At 44.5% G+C, this 13,194-nt stretch overlaps 1 protein-coding gene across 1 annotated transcript in view; it reads left to right on the top strand.

Annotated features, from left to right (window-relative positions):
• The window catches only part of LOC105458394 (Krueppel homolog 1), an 81,421-nt gene that overhangs the window by 57,038 nt on the left and 11,189 nt on the right, over positions 1-13,194 (top strand). The window contains exons 6-11 of the mRNA XM_011703666.1: positions 8,631-8,790; positions 10,323-10,535; positions 10,784-10,906; positions 11,050-11,190; positions 11,675-11,869; positions 12,711-12,931. Coding sequence (XP_011701968.1) covers positions 8,631-8,790; positions 10,323-10,535; positions 10,784-10,906; positions 11,050-11,190; positions 11,675-11,869; positions 12,711-12,931 — 1,053 coding nt within the window. The remainder of the gene's footprint in view (positions 1-8,630; positions 8,791-10,322; positions 10,536-10,783; positions 10,907-11,049; positions 11,191-11,674; positions 11,870-12,710; positions 12,932-13,194) is intronic.

Below are 13,194 nucleotides of genomic sequence, written 5' to 3'. Positions count from 1 at the left end.
GTCTGATACACGTTATCCTATTTAATTAACGATGCGTCACGTGAAATTGTATATTGCAGAATGCAGACACAGTATCGCCGCCTGATTGATCTCTCGCGACGCGAAGACTGTGAAAACGATTATAATCCGGCTCTTGTTCCTTTTTTTTTCTTAATCCTACGTCACGATGATCATGAGTGTGCAATTCATTAATGTCTCACGTCGCACACAGTCGTAATAGCAACAGTCATGGAGATGTACGATGATGTATCACCGAAGAGCGCAACACAAACGCGCCTTTCACCTGTCGATCGCGGCTAATTGCTGCTTCTTAATTTTCGGGACGCTCTTCTAATTAAGCCAGGTTCGCACCACGCTCCTCACCGAAAACCTCTCCCCTCTCGGATTCCCAGTACCCAGGCCTCTTTCTCTCTCCCTCTCGTTTTCGTCAGTAAACATCACCGGCTGGCGAATCTCCAGAAGGACTTTTCACTCTTTGTCTCTTTTGCGGCATTAAAATAGAAAAGTGGGACGGTCTTTCGCGGTATAACCCCTCGGTTCAGCTCTTACGAGATCTTGTAGCGTCTCGCGTTTTTTTTTCGTCTAATCCTTTTCATCGCAGCAACTTTCGCATTTATTTCGGTTTCTCTTTCGCAACCGTAGAACGAAGAAATATATAATTATCTATAACTCTTAGAATAATATCTCGATTTATATTTATCACGGTTTTTACATCAATTTCGATTATTCTTATGATTACTTTACTTCGAGCTTCGTGTAATTTTCATTTTCGCGAGTTCCACTTTCCGATAGCGCGCTTCAAGTTTACCTTTCTCTCTCACCCCGAGGCATTAATTTTTTCGACCCCGCCTCCGTGACTCTTTCCGTCTCTATTTTTTTTTCTCTCCATGTTCGATCACCAGCGCGGACACTAATGAAATCATTCCCGTGGCGTTTCCGATAGGGTAGGATTTGTACCCCCATTGTATCGACGCCCCTACGCGCTCCTTTTTTTTCCGCTCGTCTAGTCGAACGCGTTTCGGGGTCGATTCGCGTCCTCCTATTGGCACAACACGGAGGGTGCTCCCTCGTCAACCCTCGTGGCGTTAGGTAGATTCGCTTTTTTTCTCCCTCATTCTCACCCCTAAAGTCGCCTTCGTCAGCGACTGATTTTCACGTACGTGTGTTACGCGCGAATTATCAGCGCGCGATTCTTGGAAGTGGATTAATAACACGGGGTGGCGATGAAGAACGAGTCGCGGGGTGACTAGCGACGCATATTAATTCTTATCGATCGCATACGCCTTTCATATATTTTTTTCGCGCCCAGAAGTGAAATTATATCACGAATCATATAACTTATTTAATATCTTTGAACATGATTACATTATCACGAGAAAATTATTCTTGAGCAAAACAAAAATTCAGGAGCTCTCTCAGAGATACTTTCGATGTCTTTTATACATCTTTTGGACTTTTGCGTTGTTTGTGTTCTTCTCATCGTTCGACCGAAAGCTCCGAAAGCAGCTATGAGTCAGACGCGAACGGAGAAAAGGAATCAAGAATTTCTGGTGCCTTCCTTATCGGGAGACAAAGCGTTCTCGTCTCGAGAAAATAACGTTCGCGCGAGCGAGCGAGCGAGCTAGCGGGCCGAAGCGAAGGAGAGCGATGCTCTTTCTTTCGGACGAGAGAGAAGGAGGCGATGAGCAAGCCGGTGAATATCTCTTAGCGGATTCCGCGAGCCGCGCTGGAGCCGAACGTACAGCCGAAGTATCGTGCCGAAGGTTGTCTGCCGGCGAGTCTCGCGGCCTCGTCACTGCTAAAAAAGCCAAGGAAAGACGGCGGCGGCGAAGAAAAAAAAAGGAAAAGAAGGAACGACGGGAGGGCGGGAGAAAAGAATTGCGCACCGAGCGCAAAACGGCCTTCGGATTTTATCGCCGCCCAAGGGAAAGAAAGGAGCCCGCATACTGTCGATTTATATTGGCCGCATTTAGAAACTGCACTTTTAAATTGTAAATAACTAGCAATTCATTAAAACCGTTAAAAAAAAAAATCGCGGAATTTGAGTGAAGTAGACAGCAATGCCTGAACGAAGTAAGAATCTAATTTTATCAGAGGTGTTATATCTCGTACAACACATTAATAACGTATTCTGAAGGTTAACCACAATTAAGAATCTTAACGCGAAAATAATTTGCGAGTTATAAGTGATCAAAATTGGCCGATAGTATTTCGTAAAGTTCACGCGCTCCATAATTACGTTGTGATATTGAAAATGATATTACAAAATGGCAATGCATATATGAATAGATAGACTGTGAAAAATTAAGATAAACTTGAGGCATAGTATTTCAGTAATGAGATATCGATATGCCAATAGATAATTGATACAACGAGCTTCGTATATTTGTATATTTGATCGACAAATAATTGCATAAAGTTCAATTAAATATTACACTAATCTGTCTTTTTTCGTCCATTTTAAGATTCCTAAGGAGATGTTGCATTTATTTGTAATCTTAAATTTGAGACGAACATGTATCTACATACATATATCCAATATAAAGTTTCATAAATCCATTACTTCAAATCCATTTGAAATATACATAGTTTGCCACTCACTGATACTATGCGCAGCGATAAAAATATATTCAAATTACAGCAATGCTTAAAGCAATTAATATTTCAAGAAATAATTGTTGCGCACATAAAATGTATATAATTATGAAAATCATCATTTCAAGTATAAAAGAATAATCTTATCCCAAGGTCGGTGCGCCGTCGCCGGATGCTTTCCCGGGCCTCCTCTCAGATTTCTTATGGCACTCATACTATACATTCGCGAAAACACAGCTAATTATGATCGCGCGCGCACTAATCACCGCGATATGACGATCGCGCGCAATAATTTACACGACACTCCCGTAGATTATTTTTCGTCACATTGTTACGAAAAAAAAATAATATAGAAGCAGCGTCATCGTGCAAATCTACGATTCGCTCGATATTTTCGTCAATTAGTGCAATGGATGAACCTTTTAACGCAGCAAGATTTTAATAAAGATTATCATATGGACGCGCTGAAGCGCGTTATTACGTGCTACGCCACTGGAAAATATTAAAATGCAGGTTAACTGCGACTAATTAAACGCGTCGCGATACTGCTTGACTTGATTTGATTTATTCTTTCAATCGATATAACGTTCGTACTTATTAACGATGGAAAAATCTAACGCTAACAACTTTACATCGTACGATACGACACGATTAAGACTGATAACTATTCATAAGGAATGATCACGTTTGCTCCTAGTACCTGTCTCGATGGCGTCTCGAGAAATAATACACGCCGAACGCGCGGACTCGCGCCGTTAACTGCCGGCTCGCGAACGTAAACAAAGTCGCGCGGTCGCGTATACTGTAAGTATACGTTGCTAATTGTAAAAAAGAGGAGCGCCGTAAGCCACATGCCGAACTGATTATCTCACTGCGAAATACATTTACGCCGAATATACATATATCTTATTTCTTGCAAATTAATTATTAATAAACGGCATATCACTTCATATTGAATCGCTCGGCTTCGTGCATTACTTCGCGCTCGCGATCCAAAAATAATAGACGAAAAACTTCAACTGCAATATGAAATATGTATATCTGAGTTAGAGCACGGATTCGACGACATATAATTTGTCTAAATATTAAAAGACAATAATTAAATTTATAATTTCCATTTCGATTCCTACTCTGAAAGGATTGTGCGAAATATCTGTATCCGAAAATAAATATCCGAAAAATATCCTCCGTCGCCTTCTTATGCCGTTAATTATGAGAATCAGTTAACTACGCGAATTGATAATCGTTAAATATTAGAGTTAATCGTTAAATATTAGGAATAATTATTAAATAATAGGGAATTATCGCGTTTTCTCCTAGTACTTGTCACGCTCGCATCTCAAGAGAGAATAACGTAACGTAATACGGAGTAGCCGAGTCATTGCCCATCGATTCAAGTCTCAACGCGCGAATGACAAGACTGTATACAACACGCCGTACGCAACCGGAACTAGCGTCGTGTGCCAACCAAACACCGTCGCCGCCTAAATATTTAACACAATATCATGTATGCAAATACACGCGCCGAATTTCCTGGTCCTCGATTTCTAATTAATTTCAATAATTTTTGATAAAATTTCTAATTATAATTACAATAGGCTGTTATCGTACTATTATAAACTATTATTAAATTTAATATTTTGAAGAATAAAATTTTGATCAAAAAAGTACTTATATAAATTGATTTATTATTACTATTATTTTTTTACCAAAAGCAGTTACGTTTCTAGGGAAATGAAATTCTGCGATTTCGATAAATCATGAGCTATAATTTTTAAACGTCAAAAAAATAAATTAAAATTATCGCAGAAAATGTAGCAACTAATTTTTTCTTGAAATAAAATCATACAAGTTTAAGCTGAAAAATCAACTGAACGCAATAAAAGTGTGTAACATATTAAAAATAATAATATTGCGTGTAAGCATATAATATGAGCTTTTAAACGCGTAAACTTTGCACGATTTTGACCGGCTTTAATCATTTATAACTCGAATTTTCATATTAAGTTTTCAATTGCAATCTCCAGAATACGTTATTAAAATATTATATGGGTTATTGTTGAGTGTAAAGCATTCTGTACGTTAGAATGTCGCAAATCGGGGATTATATCGTATTGATTGCGTATGGGCCTGAAAAAAATCTCCCGTCTTGATTTGTTCTAATAGAGTCGCTCTACTAACGAGATCTCGGGCCTCGATCAAAGATGGTCCCGTCTCTATGAACACAAAATGGCCACATCGCGGCCAACGTCACGCACCGCTACGCGTGTGCTCACACCCACTTCCTTTTTACGCCACTCCCTGACCCGGGCCCGCGTCAGGCCTCGAAGAACGGATAATCTACGACTGGGATCGCCGGAAAAATCGAGGAACCAATCGGCGATAGGGTGCGAAAAAATCCGGAGGGAGTAAGCGTGATCGCGTCGGCCGAGCGGTCGACCAATAATGTGATCAGCGCCCGACAAACAAAGGATCCGATAAAATTTATAATTGCCATCACTTAATCGGAAGAACCATGAAATACTTAATCGCGGCTAAATCGAACGTCGATATAATTATTTACAGCGCGACGTTAAAAATATCGGACGTATAGACATCACTTTGCCGGCCGTTGTACTCCCTCGTATTATTCAGCAATTATCGATCATCTCCGATATTGATTAGCGCCGCTGAAAATTTATTTAGCCAATGAAAATATTATTTACGAATCATTATGAATTACGATCATTTGCGAATTTATGAGTGATACCGATGCATTTACTTGCTTCCAATCCTCGACGAAAATAAACAAATTGAAGATTTCTCTCTCTTCCATATTCACCTCGCCTTCGATATAATCGAAATGTTTCGAAGTAGAAACAAAGAGTGCACGCAGAACCAATCGCGGCGGAATCTCTATATTTCTACCGAGGCGAAGATCCCGGTGCAGCGCAGAAAACCGGCGTCTCTGGCAGATATATGTAGAGCCTCTTATGTTAGTGGGACCAGGAAGTATGGAATTGGGAATGGTAGCAAGAATGGCGTACAACGAACAGCGCGCGTATAGCCTCGCGAGAGAGATGAATCTGGTCACGGCGGATCATAAAGTCCCTCGGGGATTCGCCCACGCCGCGTCCACTCTCTCGGTCGAGTCGGAGAGAATAAGCTGGAGGAACGAACGGAGAGCGAGAGAAAGAGAAAGAAAAAAGAGAGAGAAAGGAGAGCGAGAAAGATAGGGAAAGAGAAAGAGAAGGGGAGCGACCGTGGCGAACGGGATGGAGAAGAAGGGAAAGAGCGTCAGAGAAGTCGAGGCACTCGCGGCGCAAAAAGCGAGGATGCAAGCAAAAAAGGAAGAGCGCGACGAAGAAACCGGTTTTTTCCAGTTGGGCCAGGTCGGGGCGTCGAACCTAGGGACCGCAGCCTCCCTCCGAGAATAACTTACATGCAGCGGCGGCGGCGGTGGCGGCGGCGCGGCGGCGGCACGGCCAGCGACGACGCCGTCCTCGTCGCCGTCTTCTCAACGCGCTCGCGGCTGCCCCAGGTTCGGGATAAAAAAGGAGATAGAAGGCATAAGTATGCCGGCGGTCGGCCACCCACTCTCGAGTTTATCGCGGGACAAGAGTGGAGCCGAGCCAAACGAGAAGGAGAAACACGCGCGAGAACACGCGTGTACGCGGAACGATGAAACGGAGAGCCGGGAGAGGAAAACCGGAAGGAGGAAACCGAAATGGATGCGACAAGGCGATTATCGTCCGATTTGGTATCCCCCACCCTCCCCTCTAGCCCTCGTGGTATGCTGTCTCGCTTGTTTATCAGCGGGAAGAGCCGGCAGAAAATCAGGATTGCGCCGGCATCTGGCACATCGTTAAAAATGTCGAGGAAAGGAGGAAGTACGAAGAGGCTTTAGATGACCGTGTATGTACTTATAAAGAAGATACATCTCTCTCCCTCTCTGATGTAAGAAGAGGTCTGTAAAGGCGCAAAAATAAATCCGTGTTTAAGATGCGAAAAATGAAGAATCGTGACAATAATAGAGAAGAGGTCGCGTAAGAAAAAGGCGGCGATGTGTCTAAAAAATTCCGAGGTCATTGTCACGTCAGAACTCGTTTTAGCCTTTTCTCGCATCGCGTGTCCGTATTGCCTCAACGCGTTCGCGATTGTCCCAGGTCCGGAATAAAAAGGAAGACGATCGACAGAGAAAGGGTCTAGGGCGAAGTATGTGGAAGGGAGCGAGGGGCGGGGGGGGAGGCGAAAAAGTATGGGGAAAGGAAGAAGACGAAGAATCGCGAATCGGAGAAGCGAGAACAGGAAGGAAGAGAGGAACGGGGGACCCCGAAACTCTTTGGGGTCATTGCCGTCCGGTCTCGTTTTAGCCCGTTCCTGCCCGTTCACAACCTTCTCCTTCTTTCGCGCCTTTTTCTTTTTCTTCCTCTCCTACTGCCGTTTTAAGCCACTCTTTCGAGCAAGGTACGGCCGCCATGTTTTTCCTCGAGCGCGTGTACACCTACCTCCTTGTATGCGTGCAAGCAACCTTCGTGTGTTCGGAAAAAGAGAAAAAAAAAGAAAAAAGATGAATAAAAAGGGGGGACGCAGCAGAGAAGACAAAAAAAAAAGACATCAAGATAATGCATTCGGTTCCTTACCGCGTGACAAGCCAGAGAATGAAGGGGAGAAAAAAAAGTCATTCTATCTGGCACGAGAGGACGTCGAATTTCATTTATAATTTCATTTAAATCTTGATTTTAATATGGCCGTTGGTAGCACAGCAAATTCGGTAAACCACGCGATAGATCTCATTTAATGTTAACACGTGCAAAGCAGAGAAAAAGAAAAAAAACAAAAGGAATGCAGATACGAGCCGAAGATGTGCTAGCAGCGATCATGGTAGTTAAAACTGATGTATGGTACAAGCTAGTCATTCCATGCTTCGCATTCCCGTTCATGGGTGAGGTCGCACGGGGTCGATCGGAGGTCCAAGGTCGATGAAAGTGCTCGCTTTGTTTTCGCAACGCAACGTCTGGCATCGGCCTTTGGGTTCCGTACATGCAATACGCGAGACGAGACCGATGCCGGTAGCGCACACATTAGCCGATGAAATCCCTAATCGCGGTTAAGGATTAATCCACTCCGATCGTTCTCTCGGACCCCACGCTTCCACATATTTGTCTGTCTAGGCTTCGCTTCAAGTTTCCCAATCATCGTACTTCCCTCATGCTCCTCGGTCCCTACACCCGAACCGAGTGCTCTGATCTGGCTTAATGATAATGTTTTTATGTTCGGTCAAGATTCTGTCTACATCTCTATTTTTGCATATCACAAAGTATAACGAGATTTAAAAAATCACAGAATCAGTAACGAATGTATTTTGAGAAAAGTGTACATGGGCACAGTATTCCTCACAACAGCGATACGTTGGAGATTACGATCGTATTTCCAATAATATCGAAATTTACGCCTTACTCCTATATCCCGTAATGTTCCAAGAGCTAGCTATGATCTTTTCAAGTACGCCGAGAGACGAATCACTTGCCGCAATCTAGCCATTTGCCAAACGTACGATATAATTTTTTTTTAAGCAATATTAAAAATTGATTCACTTTAATTACATATTCGCAACACATTACAAAGATATTTCAAAAGCAAAATAAAAATACATTAAGTGTTTTTCGTTCGATAAGCAGTGAATAAATTGCGGCAGTAAATGGATCATTATTGAAAGAAAATGCCTCGGAAGAGAAAATTTCGTTTTTTTTTTCTTTTCGTTATTTCGATTCTTTTCGATCGTACTTGACCGACTGGAAACCCAGCCAGGGCGCGATACCACAAAGTTCCTACCAGACACACTCGACATGAATTCCCTGTGCAAAGGAGTAGTCTGTGGTGGCGGCGGTTATTGGTGCCTTAACTCTCACTGGTCAATCGTTCTGTTCTGTGCCCTGCCTGTCCTGCGCTTCTGGTTCGCAACTCTGTGGTGGTATTCTCTGGGTCGGCTCTCTACTACCGGTGCGCCGCGTGTGCCTGCTTCCGGTACTTCCTCTTCCGGGCCCCCAAAAAAGGAGTTGCAACAGCGTGTTGTGTTCCAGCAACACGCCGCCCTGATCGGCGGCCCGAACGCAACCAGCTGTCCAGTATGCCACAAGCTCTTCCTCGGCGGCGAGGCGTTGATGGAGCACATGAAGCACACCCATAAGGACCCGAACGCCTCCGGAGTTGCCAGTAAGTATTGAGAAATCGCGTATCTACCGCCCTCTCGGCCGGTCGTCTATGTCTCTCTCCTTTCCCCGCGCGTTCGCTTTTTACTATTTCTCGCCGTTCGCGCACCTACTAATCTTCATTAACCATAACCGATCGATTAACTGGAATCCGGCCGCGGAGTCTCGTAAGCGGAGTGCATCGTTGCATGAAGCGAGCTTGAGAACGAAACCTTGACCGTGTCGTTCCTTACCGACTAATCAACTAACTTAACGCCAAATCTTGCTCGCACTCGCGCGATTTAATTTTCCGGGCGAAAGACCTGACTCTGTCTTCGCTCTAACCGCATTTAATTCTTCGCCAGAATCCTTAACTATTAGAATGTCGCGAGGAGTCCCTTAAGGGCTCTGAGATAGAGAAAGTGAGAGACCGACATAGACACGAGAGCGGCGACGTTAATCGTGAGTAAGAATTAAGAGAGAGGTGGAGCAACCGCTCGTCGAGACACGAAGGGTGGTTCGTTCTTTAGCCTTTAAGTTACGTTTCGCATCCATCCCAAAAACTTGCTTTGGCGCGGGCGATACGCACACATTGTCCTTGTTCACTTCTTGGTACTGTTTTCGCCTGGGCGGGAAAGGCGTGTAGCATTTGGCACACTTGCCGACTAATACTTGGGTACTATACTCGCTAATACAGATACACGATGCTTCGAGGGTGTCTCGTTCGACCTCTATGCGTGCCTTGACACATGCGTTCGCGACTACGTATGCAGACTGGCGGACGTACAGAGAACAAAAGTCAACCTACTCTGCTTCTTCGTTCAACTTTAAAGCGAGGAATCGGCGTTTTATTCTTGATTGTGAGTGTCGACACGGTGGTCTGTCACAGTGATCGACATGGCCGGCATTTCAAATGTGAATGCTAACGGATCATACTGTATTGCGAATACACGTTGAGCATGCAACATTATCGTTGTTTAAAACGCAAGCATTTATTGTTAGATCGGATTTTAAAAAATCGACTAAGAGTGACAAGACGAATGATATCTTTTCATCGTTTTACTACTCGACTCGTAATAAATAGCGGGCGTTTTTTCGATATATGTATATATATATGATCTTTTTGAAAAATTTTAATCTTTCTTTTCTCTGTACGTTCGCGTACGTGCAACGCGCGCGAGTACGTCTGTGTGCATCCTGGCTTTTTGGGCCAGCGACCTTGCTCGTGAAAGGGAGTTAAGTAGCGCGGTGGCGACGGCGCCGGCCAACGAGTACTCTGCCCGAGGTCAGTGCTCTCTCCTGGTCCTTGGCTATCCGCGTATCCGTAAGGTCTCCCTTCGCCTTCGAGGTCGACCGGAATCTGTGCGTACGTACGCGCGCGCGTGCACGCGAGTGCGTGAGAAATAAGAGCGAGAGGAGAAAGAGAGAGAGAGAGAGAGAGAGATGTGAGAAAACATGAGGGATGGTGGAGGAGTTGGGGTGAGGAGGAGGCGGCTTTCGTTCCTTGGGACGCTTTATCCTGCTTGGCATTGACCTTGAAATTGTGTCGCCCTATTGTTCCCTCCGCTGACTGCACAACCTCCGTTGCCGGGGTTTACCTAGCGAAGCGACGGACCGCCAACCACCCGTGCCCAGTGTGCGGGAAGCACTACGTCAACGAGGGTAGCCTTAGGAAGCATCTGGCCTGCCATCCTGAGACCAGTCAACTTAGCACGAGCCTCAGGATGTGGCCGTGCTCGGTGTGCCAAGCCGTCTTCACTCACGAGAGCGGTAAGTATTTAGCCCACGTAAATCGCGAATCGGCCGGTAGCTCGGAGTTCGGAGTAAACGCAGTTGAAAGTAAAACACAGTTCAGTTTCATTCTGTGCTGTACAAAACTTATGATTTTCGTTCTGTGGAGTATATAACGTACTCGTTTTCATCATAACAAGTGACACACTCATCGTCCGTATTATTACGCGCGACCATACGATCATCTTTCTATACTGTGACCACGTTCGTTTTCCTCTGATGTTAAGGTCTCCTGAGCCACATGGAGCACATGAGGATGGACCCGAAGCATCAGTTCGCGGCGCAGTACGTGCTGAGCCGCGCGGCCGCCGAAAGGCGGGAGAGAGAGATTCTCGCGAGTTCGAGTTTAGGTATAACAAGACAGACGTTTTACGTTTTCTCTAATATTAAGATATCGAATGGCGTCGATACCGTCGCATTTTTTAGAAAGTACGACATTGCACGACGCCGATAGTCGAGCAGTGCTCTAACGTAACATTCTTACGCTGTACAGGAGCGGGTTTGGGCGTGTTGGGAGGAAGTCAATCCGGAGGACCGCAAAATTTGCAACAACCACCAATGTGCCCGTCGCCGTCGGCCCATTCAGACAGTAGTAGCGGCAACGGAAGACTTTCGTCGGCCGGTAGTGAACCTGGTACGCTACGATACTTGTTCTACGTCTACTACTTACAAACGAACGCCCACCAAGTATCTAGATATAATAGATATAATATTGTCGCATTTGCCCGAGCACAGTTTGTAACCTCGCCGTTATTCACCTTTTTTTCTCTGATTTCGTTAATGACATAACTCTGTTGTGAAGTACCATTAGTGAAACTTATTGTAGTACACGTAAGCTAGAATATATATGAATATATGCTTGAGTCGAAATAAAATATTTACGAATTTCTGGTCTGAGTAATAATTCTCTCATATGTGAACGGCGCACACTACAGTCTGCTCTTATGGGGGCGGCTTCCACTTCGGGATGTCGCCTTTTTTAACGCTTTAGCGTGCCGATTTATATATATATATATACCGACGCGGAATGACATATGCTACCTAGTTAGAAACTAGTAAAAAGAATGTGCGTGAAAACCCCCGCCCGTCCGTCGACCTGTACATACTGACGAGAGCAGATTTTTGCGCAGGCACCGGTCTACTGAACAATAACAACAATAACAACAACAACAATATGGCGTCGCCGGGGCCGAGCGGCAACAAGCTCAGCGAGATACTGCGAACGGGAAGTCAACCGGGTTCGGCGCAGCAATATCACGACGAGATGCAGTCGCAGCAACAACGCATGGCTGTCATGGCCGCGGTGTCAGCGGGTAAGAGAGAATAAATAAATGACAAGAATAATATATATATATAAAATCGTGTTTAACGAGAACTAGCCGTGCCGATCTAGCGGATCGATCAGGCGTGCGACGACGCGCGGATCTCCGTGGACTGCGACGACTGCGTTATCACTTATCAACGCGAAATTGCACGCGAGAGGGGAAAGCCGATAGCTTCGTTCCAATTATTACCGATAAAACTTGATTTACAATGTTGCTTCTCCGCTCACGACGTTGCATTCGCGTTGCCCGCTTTTCTCGTGTCTTCGACGACGGGAACTCGAGCGAGCGATTACAAGTTATACGTTCAACATATTTGACTTCGTATTTGTCGCCGAGAGAAACGACGTTCCTACATTGCAGAAACGCGATGCACTATCGATACTATGTGTGATATTACCGCAAGTTAATTTAGTAAAATTTATCGCGCGCGCAGTAGTTTCTTTCGCGGCGCGCTGCATGCGAGTCGTAACTCGTCGAGAAACTTGCCGAAGAAACGGCGATAGGAAAAACAAATATCGGAATTCCTTACCGCCATCCCTCTCCTCTCTCGCTCCCTTTCTCTCTCTTCCCACGATCAAAGTTAACGCGGGACGAGCGTTTGCGAGCAACCCTCCTTGACACGTGTTCCGCAGATCGCAGTAGTCCAAGAGTCTGAAACACACCGTATGAAACCGTTTAAAATTTAAGATTGCAAATAGAGATGTTAAAATATATCTCGCGATTTATCATTAATTTAAGACAGGACTCGAAAAGCGTGGTATATTCTTTATAGGCAAACTTTAAATTACTTTCGACAATAAGCGAGATGTGAAAGCGATATTTCTGTTAGGATTGCAAAATTCCGTGTCGCCTAATCTTTCGCCGGTCGACATGGCGTCGCTTGCGGCGGCTATGAGAATGGGCAATAACGGTGACATGAGCGGTAGTACTCAAGGATCGACGGGACCCCAACAGCAGGGAGTGCAAGCGAGCGGACCGGAGCAGGCTCTGAGGATGCATCAGGCGGAAGCTCTGCTCCGTTCTCAAGCTGAAGCTGCCCTGCGACTCGCGGTAAGAAAAAATATTTAATTTCTCATCTAGACTGTTAGTCACACACATAGTTGAAAAACACACACGCGTCAGTACATTCACAATTATCATTTTATATATCATTTTGAGTAATATATATTATATTTATTTTATTTGTAAAAATAAAATAAAAACGGGAGGTATGTTATAAAAATATAAAGATTGAAAGAATATATAACATATAAATTGTATTTTTTTCACGATGAAGAATCAATTCGAAATTAAAAGACAAGTCTGACATTCTC

Source organism: Wasmannia auropunctata, unplaced genomic scaffold, assembly GCF_000956235.1.
Source record: "Wasmannia auropunctata unplaced genomic scaffold, wasmannia.A_1.0 LD334538.1, whole genome shotgun sequence".
Classification (NCBI taxonomy): domain Eukaryota; kingdom Metazoa; phylum Arthropoda; class Insecta; order Hymenoptera; family Formicidae; genus Wasmannia; species Wasmannia auropunctata.
Note: the sequence above shows the minus strand (reverse complement) of the source record. Positions and strands in the feature narration are given on the sequence as shown.